This window comes from Leucopleurus acutus (assembly GCF_964270905.1).
Source record: "Leucopleurus acutus genome assembly, chromosome: 5".
In the NCBI taxonomy this organism is placed as follows: domain Eukaryota; kingdom Metazoa; phylum Chordata; class Mammalia; order Artiodactyla; family Delphinidae; genus Leucopleurus; species Leucopleurus acutus.
In genome coordinates, this window is record NC_139147.1 from 71,981,455 (window position 1) to 72,004,381 (window position 22,927).

At 43.4% G+C, this 22,927-nt stretch overlaps 2 protein-coding genes across 2 annotated transcripts in view; one reads left to right on the top strand and one right to left on the bottom strand.

The window, feature by feature from the left end:
• Positions 1-223: 223 nt before the first annotated feature.
• On the top strand, positions 224-17,967 carry SLC51A (solute carrier family 51 member A). Its single transcript, XM_082839118.1, has 9 exons — positions 224-461; positions 1,085-1,179; positions 12,240-12,394; positions 13,178-13,251; positions 13,662-13,820; positions 14,370-14,481; positions 14,768-14,914; positions 16,427-16,532; positions 17,095-17,967. The coding sequence occupies exons 1-9, from the start codon at positions 424-426 to the stop codon at positions 17,250-17,252; spliced, it is 1,044 nt and encodes a 347-aa protein (XP_082695244.1). The 5' UTR covers positions 224-423; the 3' UTR covers positions 17,253-17,967.
• A 77-nt stretch (positions 17,968-18,044) lies between these two features.
• The window catches only part of PCYT1A (phosphate cytidylyltransferase 1A, choline), a 44,315-nt gene continuing 39,432 nt past the window's right edge, over positions 18,045-22,927 (bottom strand). The window contains exon 9 of the mRNA XM_082840145.1: positions 18,045-22,500. Within this exon, the coding sequence (XP_082696271.1) occupies positions 22,294-22,500 (207 nt within the window). The 3' untranslated portion in view covers positions 18,045-22,293. The remainder of the gene's footprint in view (positions 22,501-22,927) is intronic.

Below are 22,927 nucleotides of genomic sequence, written 5' to 3' on the forward strand. Positions count from 1 at the left end.
GAGAGGGGGTTGCTGACCAGGGGGTTTTGCCGGGAGGACCAAGGATTTTGTCTCTAAAAGGCTCCTTAGGAGGGATGGAGGGTGAGGGCGGGCTGGGGGCAAGGGGCGGCCAGAGGCATTTGTGGGAGGGAGGAAGGAGGGGCCACACCTACCGACAGGGAGGAGTAGGAACCAGGGAACTCAACCAGCCAGCCGAGGGGATCAAATTCCTCTGCGGTGAACTCTGAGATAGGAGCTTGTGGGCACGGAGGCCTGAGAAGGGAGAGAGCCAGAGGGGAAGACCCAGCCACTCCACCTACCCACAGCCCAGTCCCGCAGGCAGCAGAGCCGGCAGGAGCCACCTTCCCCGGGGCCCACGCCTGCCTGTCCCTCCTGGGTCCTCAGTGCCTGCCGGGAAGGAAAGCCGGAGAGAAAAAGGAGACAATGGAGCCAGACAGGACTCAGATAAAGCTTGATCCCAGGTGAGTGAGGGAGTCAAGCCCCAAGCCAGGAGCCGGTTGCTAAGCAGCAGGGGCCCCTCTCACTCTGACCTGTCCCTACCTCCCTCTCAGGGCCCTTTGGTTCCCAGCACACAGAATGACCCAGGACTAATAATGGTCTGGCCATCCCACAAGGTCCTCAGGGACACTGTGGGGTAGGGCGAGTGTGTGACCCTTCAGAGCCTTGGCTTTGGCCACCAACCAGGGAGAGAAAGATCCCAGAGGTGGGGGCAATGGGGGGCATGCACAGAGCTCTGACCAGCTGGAGATCCATTCCTGGTACTAAGGGTCCACTCTTTCTCTGGGACCCTGCTGTTTCTCCTTAGCTAACCTCTGGGCTTCTGCCCCAACGGAAGTGGAGAAAATGGACTATGGGCTTTTTGAGCACTGCAGCCAGACCTACCCATGGCCTAGGTAGCAGCCTGCCCTACACAGTGACCCAGGCCAATTCTTCATTCCCTCTAAGAGTCAGGGCCTTGAGGGGAGATGGACAAGCTCCCTGAACCCAGGAGTATTTGAGGGAATGTCAGGTTGCTGGTGTTCCTTCTGCTACCCTCCCCGTCCCCAGGTCCCCATATTCTGAACACACGCTGGTGTCTCTCCAGGTACACGGCAGATCTTCTGGAGGTACTGAAAACCAATTACAGCATTCCCTCTGCCTGCTTCTCTCACCCTCCCACAGCAGCCCAACTTCTGAGAGGTGAGTCAGGGACCCTCTGTAGAGGGAACTGAAAGGAGGGAAAAACTGAACATCCCGGGGGAAGTCAGAAAAGCTGAGAGGAGCTGAGGAAAGGTGGTCCTGAGCTAGCCAGCCTGGAGGGCCTGGGAGGATGACTGGCCCAGTGTCTGTCTGTCATGGTAAAAACCTGGGAGAAGAACAACTCCTAGAGGAGACAAAAGACCAAAAGAGAGGCGCGACAACATGGCCCACAGACAAAGCTGCATATTGGGCCTCCCCAGCTCAAATTGGGGACAGTGGTCTGGGGCATTTTTCAGACCCCAGGGCCACCCAGGGACTCAAGCTGGTGCCCAAAGCCCCATAGAATGCCCTTGAGGTGTGCGCAACATCCTCCTCAGGAGAGGGTCTGTACGATTCTAGTGGGATGGTTATTATGAATAATGTTCTGAAAATTTAGGTGAACCTGTAAAAGTATTCTGACAGTGTTGGCCAACTAGATCCTATTACTGAATTGCTTTTGAAAGTGAAAGGCAGATGATGGGACTCTGTTTATTCCTTGGACACGTAAAACAGGACAATCAAATGATCCTAGCATCTTGAAAAGCAAATGTGGCTCCCATCCACATTTTATTTGGTTTCCCTACTGCGTGACAACACACCAGTATTGTCAACCAGAGGCAATTTTGTCCCACTGGAGACTTTTGACAATGTCTGGAGGCAGTTTCAGTTGCCACAGCTAGAGGGTGCTACCGGCATCTAGTGGATAGAGGTCAGGGATGTTGCCCTGGAAACAAAGGAAAGTCCCCAGGACAAGGAATTATCTGGGCCAATGTGTCAATAGTGCTGAGATTGGGAAATCCTTCCTTACACAATGAAAATGGATCTCACATTGCTTTGCTACAAAATGTGCAAATAGAAGCACCAGGGATGTTCAAAGCAGGGAGACCATTCTGAGCCTGGTAGTCTGGACAGCTGCCTTGTCCCCAAGTGGAACTGTTGGAGTGGGTAGCAGTTGGAAAGTGGAGAGCCGGTGGTGGGCACGGCTGGGGTTGGGGTGGAGATAGAAGGTGCAGGCAGGTTCTCCAGACACTGAGGAGCTGGATCTGGCAAGAGTCAAGGTTACAGGTGGGGAAGCAGGGGACAATTGAGAGGGCTGGGCAGGTAAGGTGGGGCCTGATGAGTGTCAGGCAGAGGAGTTGTACTTTATCCCGCAGACAGAAGGAGCGGACAAGGGCTCTGAGATTGGGAGGGGCTTGATAGTGTTTCAGGATCATTAATCAGCAATCAAGATAGACTTTGGGGAAGAAGAGCCTTGAGAATCAGGGGTATAAATTGGAGGTTATTGCCCCAGCCCAGCAGGAAGGGCAAAACCTGAGTCAGATCAGTGTCAGGGAAAGGAAAGGAAGATTGGAAAATACAGGCAATCCAAAGAAAGAGCAGGCAATCTGGTAAATATTTAGACAAGGTAAGTGAAGGAAAAAGAAACTCTGAATGATGACTCCAAGAATCTGGACAGTGGTGATGACACTGACAGAAATAGGAGAGTCAGGAAGAGGTGCCCATTGGAGGATGTGGTGAAACCCCTTCCTCCTTCATTTATAAACTCTGTTATTCCTTAAATTAAATGCCATTTAAGAAAGAACTATTCTGGAAGAACTATTGAAACTTTCAATAATCTGTTTTTGAAATGCCTGTGATATGATTGCAGTTATAATCCCTACACAATTATTTTTTTAATGGACTGATCCAAACATTTATTTGTGGGAGTCAAGGACCAAGAAAAGCCAAGACAATTTTGATAAAGAGTAAGGAAGGTATGTGCCCTACCAGATATTAAGGGTTATATATCAAGACTAGAGTAATTAAAGCAATAATGTAATAACTGCAACCACACAACTCAGATTGGGACTTGAATCCACTGTCTTTTTTTTTTTTTTTCCTTTAAAAAAAAAATTTATTTATTTTTGGCCGCACTGAGCGGCATGTCACATCTTAGTTTCCTGACCAGAGGTCAAACCCATGCACCCTGCAGTGGAAGAGAGGACTCTTAACCACTGGACCTCCAGGGAAGTTCCCCACTGTCTTTTCATTGAAATCACATGCCTGGTCTCAGGACTTACTGAAGCCCAGGTTCTTTATGCTTCTGCACAGAAGAAATTCAGTGAAAGGCAAAGTGATAGGTAAGAAGTAGATTTATTTACAGAGCTACACACTCCATAGACAGAGTGTGACACATCTCAGAAAGCGAGAGGCCCTGAAATATGGGGTGATTAGTTTTTGTGAGCTGGGTAATTTCATAGGCTAACTAGTGGGAGGATTATTCCAACTATTTTGGGGAAGGGGCAGAGATTTCCAGGAATTGGGGCACCGCTCATTTTTTGTCCTTTTATGGTTGGCCTCCAAACTGTCATAGCACCTGTGGATGTGCCATTTAGCATATGCTAATATATTACAATCTGTGTATAATGAGGCTCAAGGTCCACTGGAAGTTGAATCTTCCACTATCCTGGACCTGGTTGTTTCTAACCAGTTTATGTCACATCCTCAAGAGCTATGGTTTTTAGAGGTTGTGTCCTTCCCCCTTCCCTCCTGTTTCACAAGGGGCCTGACAAGCAGAAAAATGAAATAAAAAAGAGGGTCTAGAAATAGACCCATGGCCACTTGGGGACTTGCTATATAAAAGGATGGTATACACATCAGTGGGACAGGATGGACTCTTTGAGGAGTGATGCTGGACAATTGCCTGTCCCTATGGCAAGTAAATAAACATGAAAATAACTCCAATATAGCTTTAATCCAGATAGATTAAGTACCTAAATGTAAATGCAAACATTTTTACAAAAGAAAATATGGCAAGATATCCTTATAGTTGGAAGCAGAGAATAATTTCTAAAATAAAACACAAGAAAGCACAAATGATCTTGAAGATTGACTACATAAAGCAAACAAAATTCTGTACAACTAAAAACACTATAAACAATGTTAAAAGCCAAACCAAAGACTGGGAGAAGATATTTTCAAGCCTTATAACCAACAAAGGATGATTAGTCAGTATAAGAAAAATTACCCAATAAAAATTAGATAGAATAGATGATCATACAATTCATACTAGAAGAGGAAACCCAAATGGTCAATAAAGGTACAAAAAGATTATCTGTTTTGTTAGGAATTAGGGAACCTCAAGTTAAACAATGAAATAAAATTTCACTACTCTCTCAAAGATGAAAATTGAAAGTCTGATAATCCCAAGTGATGGTGAATTTAAGGTGAACTGTGAACTCTCATAGACTGCTGGTGGGAGTACAAATTGGTATAACCACTTTGAAGAGTAATTAGATACCTTTAACACTGAAGATTCTCATCTCCTACAACCCAGCAATTCTAATTCTAAGTGTTTGAATAGAGGAACTCTCCTATACATGCCAAGGAGACACATTTAAGAATGCTTATGGTAGCATTTGTTTGTCACAATGAAAATAATAACAACCATGAAAGCAATGTTGAGTGGAAAAGCATTTCACAGGATAATACCATTTATATAGATTTTTTTAGTGCAAAGCAATATAATATGTTGAGTATGTACATATATTGTAAAAAATTAAAACATACAGGAAAAGATACACCTCAACTTCAGAATAGTAGTTAGCCCTGGGAGATGAGGTAGGGAAGTGAGAAGGATCCAGGAGGTATATAGAGGGGCCTTCAAGTACATCTGTAATGTTTTATTTTTCTAAGAATAACTTTTGAAGCAAAGTTGGCAATATCATAACACTCTTTAAAATGGATTATGGATATATTAATATTTGCTCTATTACTATATTTTTTAAATCTTTATAATTTTAAAAATAATTATAAAAATAATTTTTGACAGGCTGTGATGAAATGTTACATGAAAAAAACAGAATGCAAAATTTTACAGTATGATTGCAGTAATACAATATGTATGAACTTTAACCAGGATGCTTTTTTTTTTTTAACATCTTTATTGGAGTATAATTGCTTTACAATGGTGTGTTAGTTTCTGCTTTATAACAAAGTGAATCAGTTATACATATAACAGGATGCTTTTTTAAACCTAGTTTTTACTGAGCAAATACTACATTCCATGCTAAGAGGTTTAATTGGAGGATAAACAACCTGCCCAAGATTATAGAGCAAGGAGTAAATGGAATATTACTTTGAATTCAGAGCCTATGCTCTTAACTTCCATGGAAATACATTATGCAAAAATGAAAATAATTTTTGGTTAGGAACTAGCTAGGATTATGGTGATACTCTTTTTTCAAAGTTTTAGTGTTCTTATATTGTTTTCATTATTTAAAAAAGTAATCTTCACTGTTACAGATACAGTGGGAAATTTGCTAGTTGCTAAAGGTATAATTGTATTCGAACAGGTGAGTTAGACAAGCATTTCCCAAAACGTGTTCTTTGGAATACTAATGCCAAGGAGTGCTCCATGAAAACAGAGCCTGTAGAAAAATAAGTTTTGCAAAATGTATATTCTGTAACCTCCTTTTGGAAATTAACAATATAAATCAGATTTAAAACTTGGTATACTCCACAGGAAAGAAACATGTTTAACCTTGTTTAAAGTGTTTCCAAAGATCCTTGTGCCACTGGATACTTTTGTTCCATAATATCTGTTAAGATGCAGAAAAAAAAAAAGATAGAGGACAATCTTCCAAGAAGATAGATGAATTTGAAGTAGAGTAGTGGTGTCGGGCTATGTATGCTAAGGAAGTTCTCTCTCTCATACTTTTGTGTTATGGAAGTGGATACAAGAGTCAGTAGATGCTGCAAGTATGAACACCAAAGCCAGCAGATACAAGAAACTGCACAAGCACTTCCATATTGAACAGTTGGAATATGGCTCACCTCCACCTTCATCAACTTAAGCAACCTTAGGGCTGCATTTGATCGTTTATATCACTCCACATTTCCTTCCATAGCTATGTGAACACACACCAAGAGTCAGCATGTGTAATGGTGAAGAATGGACTTAGGGTCAGGAACCCCTGGGTTTAAATCCCAGCTCCATCACTTCCAGGCTGTGTGACCATGGGTGAGGTGCTCAACTCCCTAAGCCTAGTTTCCTGAGTAAAACCTATAAAATGGAGATGACAATAAGAATTCTCATGGGGTCATTTCTTTCATTCAACAAATAGTTACAGTTACTGTTCCATGCACTTGGAGATAGAACAGAAAACAAGCCTGACAAAATCCCTGCCTTCACAGAGTTTATACTACCATCACTCCGATGGGGATAGACAACAAACAAGTAAATAAATATGTAAATAACCTAACTGTTGGGGGCAGCTTTGGGGAGAGGAGGTAACACCACACTGGATGCTCAAGGGAGGCTGGCTGAGGAGGGGGGTTTGAGCAGAGAGCTCAGTGATAGGAAGGAGCCCGCCACAGGGAGCTCAGGGAGGAAAGACGAACAGACAGAAGCCAAGTACCATAAGGTTCTGGAGGTGTAAACAGCTCAGGTGGTTGTTGGGAGGCTGAGGAGTGGTAGGGAAATCCTAAACCTCAATAAACAGAAGAGGCGAGAGGGAGCGATTGAGTTTGGAGAACACAGGGTACGGGAGAGGATGAGGAATCAGTAGAGGAGACCTAGGGTCAGAGACCAGGAGAGGAATCAGGAGAACTGTGGTTCTGGGGGTCAAGGGGAGGGAGATTTTCAAGGAGGGGGAACAGTCAAGGACAGTGAACACTTGTTGGCTTCTGGAAGGGCTGTTTCCACTCTCAGCTCTCAGTGAGCTGATGAGGACAAGAGTCAAGTAGGGGGTGGGGGAATCCCACAAGGAGAAGCCTGCAGCGGTATGCCCCTTCCCAACAATGGATGTTGGTTTTTAGAAATCTACTGAATTAATTTTGGTTTCTGCCTATCTGGACTTTATATTTTATCTGTATTTTTTTTAACTAAACATTTCTATTGTAAAAATAATTCAATGAAGTCAGTACGAAAATAGAGAAAAGTGAAAAGAGGAACAGTCATGTATGGTCCCACCACTCAAGACCAGCACTGCAAATATCGTAGCATAAGTTCTGTTTTCTATGCTTTTATTTAACATTAGTGGAAATCATACTATACTACAATTTTATGTCCTGTTTTTATAAGCATGATATCATATGAATTTTTTCACGTCATTCTATGTTTGGCAAAGTATGTGTTTAAAAAAAACTTTTTGTTATAATATACGTATTCACTATAGAATAATTGGAAAAGAAAGAGGACAAAAGCCACCCACAGTATCATCACTCAAAGACAGCATTGTTAATTAATTTCTAGGCTTTTTTCTAGGCAATGATTTTTTAACGTTTTTATTTTATCAAAGTAACACATGAACATGTGTTAAAAATTTAAATAGTACAAAAAGGCTACTAAAGAAAATCAACTATCCCCTGCCCTATTTATTCTCATTTCTTTTTTCTTTAAAAAAATTTTTTTTTGGCCATGCCACACGGCATGCAGGATCTTAGTTCCCTGACCAGGGATCAAACCCGCACCCTCTGCAGTGGAAGAACAGAGTCTTAACCACTGGACCGCCAGGGAAGTCCTCCTTTTTTAGCTGATGATTCATCCTCCTTTTTTAGATCATGATTATTCTGATAGTTACCTTCAAATTACCATTATTTCCTGTGGTATCAATTTTGGACATTATCTGTAGCTGCCTCTATAATACATGAAAGTTTAATTCACTTAGCACCAAACTTCTTCCACTCTTTCCACATAGTTATGTCAATATTTTTAGTTGGTTATCTGTATAGCTGTATATACTATACCTATATTTTATTTCTTATTCTGCCAACTATGGACAGTACTTCTTCACTTTCCATTTTATATGATAAAGATATTAGGGCCCCACTCTTTCCATCAACTCTTTTCTACCTTTCTCTCCCCAAATCCTTTAAACATGGTTATAATTTTACCATGCTACTTATTTTTATTTTTATTTATTTATTGGCCACACCACGCAGCTTGCAGGATCTTAGTTCCCCTACCAGGGACTGAACCCAGGCCACTGGCAGTGAAAGTACCAGGTCCTAACCTCTGGACTGCCAGGGAAATTCCCTTTGCTAATTTTGCATTCTGCTTTGTTCACATAAAGATTTGTTTGTTTTCGTCATAAATTACATACAGTAAAGGGCAATGATTTTTATTTTTATTATTTATGGCTGCACTGGGTCTTCGTTGCTGCGCGCAGGCTTTCTCTAGTTGCGGTGAGCGGGGGCTACTCTTCGTTGTGGTGTGCAGGCTTCTCATTGCGGTGGCTTGTCTTGTTGCGGAGCACAGGCTCTAGGCGTGCGGGCTTCAGTAGTTGTGGCTTGCGGGCTCTACAGCGCAGGCTCAGTAGTTGTGGCGCACGGGCTTAGTTGCTCCGCGGCAATGTGGGATCTTCCTGGACCAGGGATCAAACCCGTGTCCCCTGATTTGGCAGGCGGATTCTTAACCACTGCACCACCAGGGAAGCTCATATCTGTATTCTTGTTGAAGAACATGTGGACTGTTTCCAGTTTTGGCCATTATGAACAATGCTGCTCTGAACATTCTTTTGGTGATTAAGGCACTCATTTCTATTAAATATGTTTCCGTGAGTGGAATTCTTGTGTCGCAGGGTAGGTGTAGGTTAAGCTTTAATAGATACTACCAAACTGTTTTCTAAAGTGGTGGCACCACTCCCAATAGCAATGTGTGAGAGTTCCAATTGTTTCTCATCCTCACCAGCACTTAGAATCATCGGTCAAAGGATGATTAAAATTAAAAGCAATTCTAGCCCTTTTGGTGGGTATATAATGGCACCTCACATTTGTATTTCCCCAGTGACTATTAATATTTAGCACCTTTTTATGCTTCTTGAACATTTGGATATCTTCTTTAGAAAAGTTACTGTTTAGGTCTTTTTCACTTTTAAAAATTGTGTTCTTTTTCTTTCTGATAGGAATTCTTTATATATTATGGATACGAGTCTTTTGTTGGGTACTTGTATTGCAAATATCTTCTCTCGGTCTGAGCATGCCCTTTCATTGTCTTAATGGTTTTCTTTGTCAAATGGAAATTCTTAATTTTAAGGAAGTCCAGTTTATCAATTTTTTTTCTTTATGATTAGTGCTTTTGTGTCCTATTTTAAAAGGATCTTTGCCTATCTCAAAGTCATTAAGGTATACTTCTCTGTTTTCTTCTAAAAACTTTATCGTTGGGCTTCCCTGGTGGCGCAGTGGTTGAGAGTCCGCCTGCCGAGGCAGGGTACACGGGTTCGTACCCCGGTCCAGGAAGATCCCACATGCTGCGGAGCGGCTGGGCCTGTGAGCCATGGCCGCTGAGCCTGCGCGTCCGGAGCCTGTGCTCTGCAACGGGAGAGGCCACAGCAGTGAGAGGCCCGTGTACCACAAAAAAAACAAAAAACAAAAAAAACTTTATTGTTTTAACTTTCACATTTAGGTATTTTTGTATGATGTGAGGGAGGGGTCAGTGTTCTTTTTTATCACTTTGCATATTAAACGAGATGCAATTAACCCAGCACTTTCTCAAAAAGAATCCTTTCCCCCTGAATTGTAGTGAAGCCTTTGTCATAAATCTGATGACCATAAATGTGTGGATCTGTTAATAAGTTTTTCTGTTTTTTAAAACAGTGTTAACACATTTTTTTAAATATTAGTACATAGTCTTTGCAAAGATTTTTTTATGGTATGCACAAATTTTTCACACCTGCATAATATTCTATTGAGTAGTTTACATAATAATTTCAGTATTGTTGGACATTTACATTTTTTAAAATGTAGGGCTATTACTAATATTAGAAACATTATCTTTAAATAAAACAAAAAATAATATATTACTGTTATTTTGCTCTTCTCTGGCTGCTAGGCAGGTTGACTATTTTCCCACTTCCTGAACTGTGTTAGTATCATTTTCCCATTTGCAAGAGCCTTCTGTTTTTGTTATTTTCTTCATGTAATAAAAATTTTAAACTTGTGTACACATTTATTAAACATGCTTTCCCCCAGTCTGTTTGCTGCCTATATATTTTTTTAACATTCAGAAGTTTAAACTCTTTATGTCAAATTTGACCATCGTTTCACTGTGATTTCTTGGATTACACCTAAGCTTAGGTAGGTCTTCCCTCTCCAAAGTCTTGATGAAGATACAATTCTCTCTTTTCTTTTCCTTCTCTCAATTTTCCCTGTTTGATTTTTAAAGGTTTATCTCTTTAATCTATCTGGAATTATTTTGATATATGGAAGGCTTTATGTGTATCTCATGATAAAACAATCATAATTGTTTTAAATCCACATTTTTATTGTATAAGGGTAAAATTGTGTCAGCCCCCACCCCATGATGTTTATATTTTTAAAGTTTCAAGGAAGGAAGGTAAAGTCTCTTTTTAATAAAGGACTGCAACCAGGTGTTTTTTGGCTTTTGTTTGTTTGTTTTGTTTTGTTTTCTTAATGTTTAAAATTTGCAGAGCCTACTGGAGCAATATCTGTAGAGGTAATTGAGAAAGAGGCAACAGAGTTAAACAGCAACAGCAATGCCAAGCCAGTAATTTGGTCACCCAGAGGGCTGTATCCTAATTAAGTGGAGGCGGGGTGGAGGCAGGAATGGGGAGGAGGGAAGAAAAATAGCACAGTCCTGTCTTTTGAGGCCTGTAATAGAATGGAAAAGCTTACTACTGACTTCAGAAGTACAACTTGGGACCTGGAATCCAAGGGCCACCTTCCCCATGCCAGGTCCTCTGGATTGATCACAGACCTAACTGTGGTCAGAGGTAAAGGGCCTCTTGGCTAAAGTAAACAGAAACAGAGAGAAAAATGTGTGCCCTGAAATAAGAACCACCAGGATCAACATATTTTTTGACAAATTCACCTTTGTCCTGGTTGCTCCTTGTGGTGCCACCTTGTGGTGCCACCAGGTATGACTGACCCAGATGACAACTCAAGTCTTTACTGTGGTATGGTCTCCTTCCTCCCTGTTTTGGTGTCAGCATTAATATCTCGGCCTGAGCTGCCCCCAGTCACCAAAACATAGGGCAGACCAGCCAATGCCTTCCTCATACTTTACTCCCAATGTAATAAGACAGTGGCTTGGACTCTGGCAGTCTTCCCTCACTTCATCTGTCATCTAGCCAGTTAAGTGGCTTAAAGGAAGGAGTCTGCCAACTAGGGAAGAGACTTGGATAAATGAGGGTCCAGGCTTAGTCACTGAGGACACAGAACCCTTTGTTTAAAACTAATTGTTGCATTGGTTAGAAAATGTTCAGAAACAAATATTGTGACTCTATTAATGTTTTCCTGTTAGCAATGGTGAGGCCAGAGGAGCTTCACTGGTGTTTGTTGAAAAATTGTTTGTTATCCTCTGACCATTATCAGGCGAGCTTGTTTAAAATGTGGATTACTGGGTCCATCCCAGATCTGTTCCAGATCTGTTGAAACAGCATCTATGCAGATAGGGCCTGGACAGCTACTTTTTAACAACTCCTCAAATGACTTCAATAAACACTAAAGAGAGCTACTGGGCCACATTTAATGTAAGACTAAGTGTGAGGCCAACGTGGGTCATATGTCCTTGGAGTCTTTACTCATACCCATTTCTTTTGTTAAAGTCCCTTCCTATGTCCCAGTTTTGTGACATAATTTTTGAAATCAAATTTAAACAGTTCTAAAGTAAACCAAGAGTTATATTCTGCTTTAATTATAATGTTAATTGGTCCCTGTTCTGCTAGCAAAACACCTGACACTGAAATAGAAAACTGAATAAACCCTGTTGACCTCCTAATTTAGAATTTTTGCTAATTATGTACAAACTTGTTTGGTGTCTATATCCTGGTTCAGAGAAGCCTTACCATACCTAGAATTATCTGGTCTAGTCTCTCATGAATGCAGAAGAATGACTATTTCTTAGTCACATGTTGGATACTCTAGATCTAAGAAATAGCCCATCTTCTGCCTGAGGGGGCCTAGACCAGGTCATTCTAGATATGGTAAAGCAATTTAGATCCACATGAGGAAGCCCACATCTTCTGCTCCTCAGTCCTGATCTTCAGCTCACTGGAGTCTGCCCTCTCTTTCAACTCTAGCATCGGGCCCTGTGGAAATTTCTCTCACGGTCATCATGACCTTGCTTGCCCTGGGCTCAGTTGCCATTTACCTGGAGGATGCTGTCTACCTATACAAGAACACTTACTGCCCCATCAAGAGGAAGACTCTGCTCTGGAGCAGCTCTGCGCCCACGGTGAGGGCCCCGTAGCTGCCTTTTGAGAGGGACTGGAGGGGAGGCAGGGTCCATCTTGAGGATTCCTTTAAACTCAACAATTCAAGTTGCCTTCCTCTACCACCTTAGGGTGAGGGTTTTAGTCTGATATCTGCAGTCAGGACCCCATGCCTGGAAGGTCAACAGGCAGTGGGATGGAGCGTTTGAAATATCTTAGAGCCACAGAAACAGCTGAAGAACCCTCTCAGCCCACCGGCAGCCTCACTCGCTACTCCCCTGCTACAACATTGCAAGCCTCCTTCTTGGACACACCAACTCCCTGTTCCTCAGAGGGTAGGAGGAAAAGAATCTTCTCCCATGGGGTCATGCTCACTCTACGCTTATGTCATAGGTCTTTTTAACTCGCTCCCACAGCTATCAGATAGGTCTTTGGCATGTTCCCAGGTCATAAAATGGGACTTCTCTTTCCATGTGGTGAGCTCTGTCTGTTTGGGGGGAAGAACAAAGCCCCTGAAGTCCTTTCCTGCCAGATGACATCTGCCTGGGCCATCTCAAGACATCAGATGCTCTAATAACATCTTAAAGATGAACTGACCTACTCTTACCCCAGTGATATAAGTTGAGATAGTCTTCAAAAGAGCCCCCTGACTCAAGGTCACTTTAACTAGTTATTTTTCCAGCTGGTCACTTTGAAGTAATGGTGCCTCGAATGTTTAGGTTTTGCTTCCTTGAGCCCTTGTTGTAAAAGGTGAGCACGAAGCCTCCTTCCTTGCCCTAACCAGCTCCTTGCTCTTCTCCAAGCAGATAGTGTCTGTGTTCTGCTGCTTTGGTCTCTGGATCCCTCGTGCCCTCATGCTCGTGGAAATGGCCATAACCTCGTGAGTGTCCTGCCCTGCCCCCAGCTGAACTGGATATCCTTCTGCGGTCCCCCACTCTGCTCCCCTCAACCCCAGGACTCCAGAGTCCATGTCTTCTTTTATCCCCTATCCCTTCCATAAATCCGTGCAAACCAACTGATCATAAATAGAGCCCTTGAACTTCCAGTTCATCCTCAGGCACCATTTCATTCCCACAGCCTGAAATTGCCCTCTTCCCACCCTGTCCTCTCTCTCACTTCCTCTTGGGTCACACACTCAAAACGCCTAGCCCCTACCTGATCCCCTCAGGAAGCCCCACCTCTCCCTGGCCCCTTTGCAGTCTGTTTTTCTTTGGCAGGAAGGGCTGTCCTATCAGCTGCTGCCACCTCCCCTTCTGTGTACTCTCAGGCCCACCTCTCCCCCAACTCCAGGTTTTATGCGATGTGCTTTTACCTGCTGATGCAGGTCATGGTGGAAGGCTTTGGTGGGAAGGAGGCAGTAGTAAGGACACTGAAGGACACCCCAGTGATGATCCACACAGGCCCCTGCTGCTGCTGCTGCCCCTGCTGCCCACAACTCATGCTCACCAGGTAAGGTGGGAGGGAGAGGCCGCCTGGAAGAACAGGTTAGCCTCTTCCTGCACTCTCCCAAGAGCCTCTGCTGGCTCTCTCAGCCCTGCTTCAAGCCTCATGGAATTAGGCTTTTATGGAACAAACCCAGTGATGAAAGGGTGGGCATCCCGCAGCCAGGGTCCACACATTGGGCACCCACGCAGGGGTAAGGGGAGCAGAGGAAGGAGAACTCCAAAGTTCCCATCACTTAAGCTCACTGTCCCCTACAAACTTTACCACACAGAGCAAACTGGATTTTGGACTATTTACTTTCCCCTTCCGTCTATTTCAGTTAATGAGGTTGGGGTCAACACTCAGTTCTTACTCAAAGGCAGCATTCTGGTCTGAGGGTGAGTGGGAGGCAAGAAGGAGGGTTCCCAACTCTCTCAACATTCTGGCTTCTTCCGAAGTCCCCATCCATTTGACCATGTTGATGTCTATGATGGCGGAGCCTGGTGAGGGAGCTGGAAGGTCTTCTTGGGGTGGGTGGTTTGTGGGTCCATGGTCCTAACCCTCTTCCCACTTCAGGAAAAAGCTTCAGCTGCTGATGTTGGGCCCCTTCCAGTATGCCTTCTTCAAGATAACACTGAGCCTGGTGGGCCTGTTTCTCCTCCCTGATGGCATCTATGACCCAGCAGATGTAAGTCAGGAGTAAGGGGCAGCAGAGGCCAAGATTCATTAAATACCTGTGACTCTAGAAGGAATAGCTGGAGCCAATAGCCCCTAATTCAGAGCCCCAGGAATGGGGTAGCCCCAGGGACAGGGTGGCTGTGGAAAAGTAGAGGCTCAGGGACTCTGATGGGGAGAGAAGAAATGGGAAGGGGCCAAGGCTTTGGGGCTTTTTTACCTTTCCCACCATGGGAGAGGGGAAATAAAAGGAGAAAAGGGCTTGCTTCCTCATTGACTACTTTCTGGCCTGCCACCAGATTTCAGAGAAGAGCACAGCTCTATGGATCAACGTTTTCCTTGGTGTGTCCACCCTGTTAGCTCTGTGGACCCTGGGCATCCTTTTTCGTCAAGCCAAGCTGCACCTGGGCGAGCAGAACATAGGAGCCAAATTTGTTCTGTTCCAGGTAACTATACCCTGGGAGAGAAAAGATGGTTAATAATGAGCCACAAATAATAGGGGTTAGGAGCTGAGACTAATAAAGGATAAAAGTGGGTCCGGGAATCTTCTTAAGCCTTAGGTTTCCTATGAGATTTGGAAAAGAATCCCTGCCCTTTCCCAGTTTTTGCTTTCCTGTGTTTTAATAGCTTCCAAGCATTGCTGTAGCAAAATATCACAAACTGGGTGGTTTAAAGCAACAGAAATGTGTTGTCTCACAGTTCTGGAGGCCAGATGTCAGCGGCCCGTGTTCCCTCTGAAAACTGTGGGAGAACCCTTCCTTGACTATTCCTGGCTTCCAATGGTTTGCAGCAATCCTTGTCATCCCTGGCATTCTACCCTCATGTGTCTGTGTCTTGTGTCTCTTTTCTTATAAGGACATCAGTCATATTGGAATAAGGAAGGACCCACCCTACTCCAGTATGACCGCATCTTAACTAATTATGTCTAATTAGTTAGCAAAATAATGATGCTTTTTCCAAATAAGGTCACATTCTGAGGTACTAAGGGTTAGGACTTCAATGTATCTTTTTGCAGGACACAATGCAACCCATAACACATGTATTATCAAACCTTAATTTCTTATACCTTTGCTTTTCTCTTTTCTTTACTACCCATTACTTCTAAAAACCTGCAATTCATCACCACCAGAAACATCAGCATTATCACAGCTACAACTATGAAGTGTCTATACCACATACTAGGCACTTTTCATACATTAATTACATTTAAATTCACTATAATCCTCAGAGTCATTATTATTTCTGTTTTACAAATGAGGAAACTGAGATGTTATGGGGCTTGTTCAAAGGCTCATAAGGGATGGGACTGGAATTTAAACCTAGATCTGTCGACTCCCAGACCCACATCTCTTCTCATCACACTGCCTCTTCATCTTCACATCTTTTCTGACAATTCTCTAAAACTCACGTTTGTTTACTTTTTACACTTTCCATTCTCTAAGCCCAGAGATAACCTTTCCACCAAATGCAGTGACTTCTAGCCCAATATTGTTTCCCTTCTCACTTCATTCTTTCTGTCTCCTTGCTGGGCCCTTCTCCTATTACCAAGGCACAATGACTCCTTTACAGTTAACAGAGTGATTTCACAGAAATTCTCGTTTGATCTAAGCAGGTGCCGCTTACAGGCACATAGTAGGTAGAACTGGAGGGTCCAGAGGAAGACAGAGGACAGAAGAGCCTAAAATAGAGTAAGGGACTGAAGGGGCACAGAAAGGATCTGGGCCCCAGAAGCACTCAGGGTCAGGCTAGCGGGTAAAAGCCCTGTGATTGCCGAGCCTGCCCATGATTATTGTGGGGAAGCCTAGAAAAGCCAAGTCTGCCCTGAAGAGGCTGTGCTTCACAAAAGTGTACTCAGAGAGGGCAAGTACAAGACACATCTCAAACACAGCAGTGGGCCAGCTGGCCTCAGTGCCGGGGATGCTGAGCCCCTACCCTCACTTCTCTTTTCTCTTCTGCAGGTTCTCCTTATTCTGACTGCCCTGCAGCCATCCATCTTCTCAGTCTTGGCCAACGGTGGGCAGATTGCTTGTTCGCCTCCCTTTTCTTCTAAAATCAGGTCTCAAGGTGAGCACGTAGGAGCTCCTATTCTATTCCAGGATGGACAAAAGGGGGAGGTCAGGGAGGAGAGGAACTTAGAACGGAAGTTGGGCCAGCCAATCTCAGAATACTCAGAATGTTCTGCTCAGAATACTGAGAAAGGAACCTGCAAGAAATCTAGCAGAAGCTCTAAGCAGACTATGACCTCTCTGATCACACAGAGGAGAGCTGCAATCCCACAGCTTGAGGCCAGCCCTGATGGCCAACCCAGGAAGCCATGGGTTCAACCCTCAGCTCCAGGGAGAGCAATGGGTGTGGTTAGGAAGCAGAAGTCATGATGAAACATGCTGATGAAACATGCAAAAGAAATGTTTAGTGCTAGCCTCAAATTGCAGGAGGTAGAGGGCCAAGTTCTGGCTCTGGCTCTACTATTAACCTGCTATGTTACCTGTGACAACTTAATATCTCTAGGTCCTGGTTTGAGGACAAATTGGAGAAAGTGTTGTTCAACTCATATGCCAAGGCTGCTAGTGGTATACCACCTCTGTAAGTTAGTATAACCTACATTATATTTTGCCCCATGCTGCAGTGATGAACTGCCACCTCCTCATCCTGGAGACTTTTCTGATAACCGTGCTCACACGAATATACTACCGAAGGAAAGACGACAAGGTTGGATATGAACCTTTCTCTTCTCCAAACCTGGATTTGAACCTCAAAGCTGGAGGTGGATTGCGTGGACAATGAAAGAGACACTGCACTCATTAGATGGGCACAAGATTTCTTTACTGTTCCTCAGCTTTGACCAAATGGGGATGGATTCCATTGTCAGAGCAAGCTGGCTAATGGTATACACTTGACTGTAGACACGAATGTGAACTATGCAATAGGATGAAATTGTTTTGGATCTTGCCTGAGGAAGGTATTTTAAGTTTTATAATAAACAAACAGGATGGAGTTTGATGTTCTACAACTGGGCACACTGCCTCTGTGTGTGCCACTACTAGCCCATAAAGCTTGTATATTAAAAGGTTACTCTGAGGTTTCCCAAAGCAAATGAAAGGGGGAAGAGTATGTGATAGTTTTACTGGTATAATAACAGGAATAGAACTCAGCCAGGCAAAATAGTATCAGCCCAAACTCTCGAAGAAATCAGGCTTCTGAAGAACAGATGAAAGGTGTTCTTTCCCTTACAGATGTGTCAGTAGGGCACTGATGACATTAAACCTGGGAGATCTGGATCAGCCTCCCTTTGTGAGACAATGGCTTTTTTAGTCTTCTGTACCAAGCAGCAAAAGGAATCCCGATAATATGGTCATGGAGTTATTATGGAGAGACAAATTAAGATGCAAAAGCAAAGGAAATGATCATACAGGTAAAACCCCCAAATTAGGATGCAAAAGCAAAGGAATTGATAGTACAGGTAAAAGCCCCAAATACATAAAACACATCATACACATGTATACAAGGTCAAAAACACAGAAAATGGAACATTACATAAAATCACTTTTCCTTTATTTGGCTAATGACAAAAGCCAAAATAACTGAACAATTTAATAACACTCAGACAGGAGAGCAATATACTGAACACCAATTGAGGAAAACGTCCTTGTGGACACCAGCACTGGTGATGGGGCCAACATTCATGCCAAGGCCAGAATTTTTTTCCAAGACTCGTTCTGTTCAGGATCCTCAATATAAAACAACTCAACCAATCAAGTCTCTGTGTTCAAAGCAGTCAGTGCCTCCCTAAGAAGGGTGGGAAAGCCCACTTGGAAGCTAAAAAAACCACAACTGGAGTCATCCTAATGTTAAACCAAGTACTTTTGTTCTCTACCCCAATCTGAATACTAACATTAAACTTTGGCAGAGTATCTTTCTCCTTTGTTTTAAAGAAAATTAACATTTAATAGTATAATCCCAAGAACATGTTCTACTTACTTGGAAAAATTATAGCTAGGGACCACTCTTTATCCCATGACAATCTATTCTGTGAGAGAAAACAAGAACAATCACTGCATGACCTTGAAAAATATAACTTTAAAAATACTTATATTGGTAAGGTTAAAAAAAAATACCATTAGTTAAAAACATTGTTAAGGGAGCTCTTTTCCTACCTGTACTGATTCAACTTCTGGTGATAGTTTGTGCTGACAGAAAATGTAAAAGCTATGGCTTTTAGGGAATTAAACAAAAGCAGTGAAATATACTTGATTTGGAAAGATTTTAGATATAGGGTCTGGAACAGGATTAAAAAGGCAATGAGCTCCAGAAAAACAAAAGCTACCCATACATCAAGAAACAGAATAAAAATCACTGTGAAGAACCATTGTGGAGGGAATATTCAAAGACTGCCTGGACAGCTGTGTGGTCAAAAGTAAGAAAAATGTAACTCAGGTGCTGCCTAGGAAGTTATCAGTGATCAGAAAAGGTCAAAAGCTCTCTTGACCTCCCTCAAATTTTTTCTCTCATTCAAGGTTTTCAACCTCCTTGCATCCCCAACCTTCTTACCCAAGCCTCAGCAAGATAATGGTCTTTGGCTCTAGCTATCAGAAGCAGCTGCAGCAGTACAAATGATCCATTTTTATTCCTCTACAATTTCAACCTCCATCCTTCAGTGCTACTGAGTGTAGTGTATGAAAAAAGCAAACTTTTTGCCCAGCTCATCTCAAGGTAACTGCTGAAATGGCACCTCCTCAGCACCGGCTACAGGGCTTCTGTCTCCATTCCCCTTCTATCTTACAGCGAGAGGCTCTGAGGCCAACCAACTTTTTTTTTTGGCTGCATTGGGCCTTTGCTGCTGTGCGTGGGCTTTCAATAGTTGCGGCAAGCAGGGGCTACTCTTCGTTGTGGTGCGTGGGTTTCTCATTGAGGTGGCTTCTCTTGTTGCAGAGCACAGGCTCTAGGCGTGCGGGCTTCAGTAGCTGTGGCACGTGGGCTCAGTAGTTGCGGCACGCGGGCCCTAGAGCCTGTGGGTTTCAGTAGTTGTGGTGCGTGGGCTCAGTAGTTGTGGTTCGCAGGCTCTAGAGCACAGGCTCAGTAGCTGTGGTGCATGGGCTTAGTTGCTCTGCAGCATGTGTGATCTTCCTGGACCAGGGTTTGAACCTGTGTCCCCTGCATTGGCAGGTGGATTCTTAACCACTGGAAGCCAAGCAACTTTTAAGGCTCTCCCATTTCTGCCACATTTGATCTATTCAGGCTGACAGCTTTGTGTGTGGGATTCAGGGAAACAGTTAATTAAAATTAATGTTAGAAGTTAATATTAACAATAATATTTAAAGATTTACAGATCACATGCATGGTTGTGGAATGCGAACCTCTAACCTCATTTAATTAGGCACAGATGATCAAACAATGCATCATCCCAATAGCTTCTTCCACCCACCCACCCTTGTCTGGCATGTAGGATCACATTTATCCCAAAGTATCTAGCATGCCACGCCATAAAATTTTTTGCTTTTAGTCAAAATTATTTGAAGATATACTAGTGTTAGGAGACTGAGGCCACAGAGGTTCACCAAAAGGGGTGAGAGTTTTCCAAGAACATGTGCACATGCTGGTGCTAGCAGTCTCATGGAGCTTGTCAGCCTAGAGGTCATATTCCAAGGACAGGATATGCCCAAAGCAGCCCATTTACAGAGCGGAGGAGGAGGACCAAAAACTTAAGATCCAGACAATACACGTGAGAAGAGTGACTGCAGGGAGGAAAATCATACTCTGGGCACCTCATTTTCCAAATACACTTGGATAACATGTGTACTTTGAGAGAACACGTAAGTGGGCTTCAGTGGTGATTTCACTGCTTTCCTATTGACAGAAACGGGCAGAATTCCCAAAGAGGCAAGACTGAAGCAGCAAGTTAAAATATGTGATCATATCAGCTTGATCATATCAAGCTGAGTAATATAGGAAAACATTAACTTCAACTGTTCCAAAAAAAGGATTCCAAGCCAAAGCTTGTGTAAACCAGATTTGATAGTAAAAATAGCACTTCATGAGAACAGTTAGAAATGTAATTTTCATAGGCCATCAGGACAAGAGGTTTCCCCCTCTTTGTCCCTCTACTCTGCTGTGCTCTGCCTCTCTGGATGATCTGAAGACCTAGGTAGTCCTGCTGTGCAGGTAGGCAGTGATTCTAGTCACCGACCCTCAGGCAGAAGAGCAAGTTTTAACAGAAGGTGTTTGGGGGGGGACTATGAGATGCTCACAGCCCTAGCACAGGGGCAAGGAAAGATAAGATGTGGTTTTCTTAGCTGAAAACACTAAAACGCCACCCCCACAAGGGGTATTTATGAGTGATGGGATGGTGCCTGGACATAAGCAATTTTTCACCCTGAACCCAGCTACAGGATTATGATAGATGATGATCTGCTAGGTCATGTACTGTAGGATGCTAGAGGTTTAAAAGGAGCTTATGCTCAACAGCAAGTGTTAAGCTTCAGCATTCTCTGACGTGAAATTTAAGCAGTGAATCCCCTGGGCAACACACCAGGGGAGGTGGAACCAGGTAGAGTGAGAGGGAGGGAACCTACCACACTCTTGTAAAGTGAGCCCTTGCTCGGTGACTTGCTGGAAGGGCAGCAGACGGGAGTCCCTGCCAGCTGCCAACTCTCAGGGGAAAATAAACACCTCATGGAGCACTGGTTCCAGTGAAGGACACTCTTAAGAGGGGAAGAGGTCAAGAAAAGGCTTTAGAAAGGGGTGTGTTTCCTTATGCTTTTGTGCCTATGTTCTGTGCAAATCTGAATATTCGATATGGCTATGAGCAACATGGATTAACAGATCATGTTCAAACTGCAGACATTTACAAAGTATCCTCTGTAAAAAGCTAGGTAATAAATATTAAAATAGGAGTCACAGGGCCAGGGACTTACTCTCAGGAAGAAAATTAATCAAAACTGACTTTGCATAAGATTGAGTATTGTCCCACTCCCCTCCTTAATCAGACTAAACCTGGAAGTGTTCCTCCCTTTAAAGGTAGATTACAGGAAAGAGATTGACAAGAGCTCCCAAATAACTGGGCAACAGAGTTTTCTGAGAAGATGAACACAGCAGAAAAACCGTAGCAGATGCCATGTGGTCTGGTTCCATCCCCATCAGTGTCTTCATGGACCCCATTGGGTCCAATAAGAAACTCCTCAGGGAGCAAGAAAAGTTAAACTCAGATCTCCTTCTTCCCATAGCCACATTGACACATGTGCCAGCAGTACACTTAGGGGATTTGTGACTGTTACTCAGCTTTTTACTTTTTTTAAAGGAAACCAAAATTATGATATTTCCCCTCCAAATCACCCATCAGCATGGCTCATTGCCTGAAGGACTTGGCAAAACAGTTTGCCTCTTTGCCTCAGAACGGAAGGCAAATACTATAGTGTATCAGGAAGAAAAGTCCTCTGGGTATTACACCGCTTCCTTCTGCCCACTCCTTGGGGGCAAAAAATTAGTTCTATTTACTACATTTGAAAGACTAATTTTTTAAAAATTAATAAAAATGACAATTTCCCTGTCAAGATCACATGAACATAAACAGTAGAGCAAAGTCCATGGGGAAGGTATATGGATGCCAAACAGGCTTCTAAGATGTAGTTAGCCTCTTTCTTGGTGGGGGTGGGTGATGTCTCTCAGAGGATAGGCTGTCTGGTCCCCCCATCCTAAGTACTCTTGCCCCAATTGTCTTTCCTTTGTAGCTGTCCTTAGGTTTAGTGTTGGGATCACAATTCAGAATTCAACAGAGAGCTTCTGAAGGTGATGGGACAGAGGGAGGGGAGAGGAAAGGAGAGATGAAAAATTAGTCTTCTTCATCCTCACTGATATCATAGGCTGCAGACTTGTGTCTGGAGAGGTTTGCTGGGGAGGAAGGCGGGGAAGTCTTGCCAGAGAAGGGCCACCGGAAAGAGGGAGAGGGGGAGCGTTCACGAGTGGGACTGCTGCTGGGACTCTGCCTTGGACTGATGGCCTGCAGCATCCGGCCTTTCCCCTCTTTCAGCATATGTTTCTGGGGAGACCAAAAGAAAGAGTTAGAAGAAACCTATGGATCCTACTGAAGCACCACTGGAGGATATGAGACTTCAAATTATCACGAGTGCCCTCTGTAATGTCAAAAGTGATCAAGTAAGCCAGAGGAGGAACATAGCTATAATCCTAAGCAATTTCCTCTCCAAAGTGCTCTATGCTATACTATGTATCTAAGGGTTCCCACCTGCTATCCACTGTCACCCAATCCTTGACCTCTACGTCAAAGGAATTCTTAAAAGGCTACTTGGGTCTGTAGTCTAGGCTGTAGGCAAAAACAAAGGAATTAACTCAGACAAAAGGGTACCTATCCTAGTTTTGGAGTTCTCTGAAGAGAAAATTCCATACACTCCCAGAATAATCTATTCTGGCATCCAAACACCCTCACAGTCAGATCGTTCCTGATATCC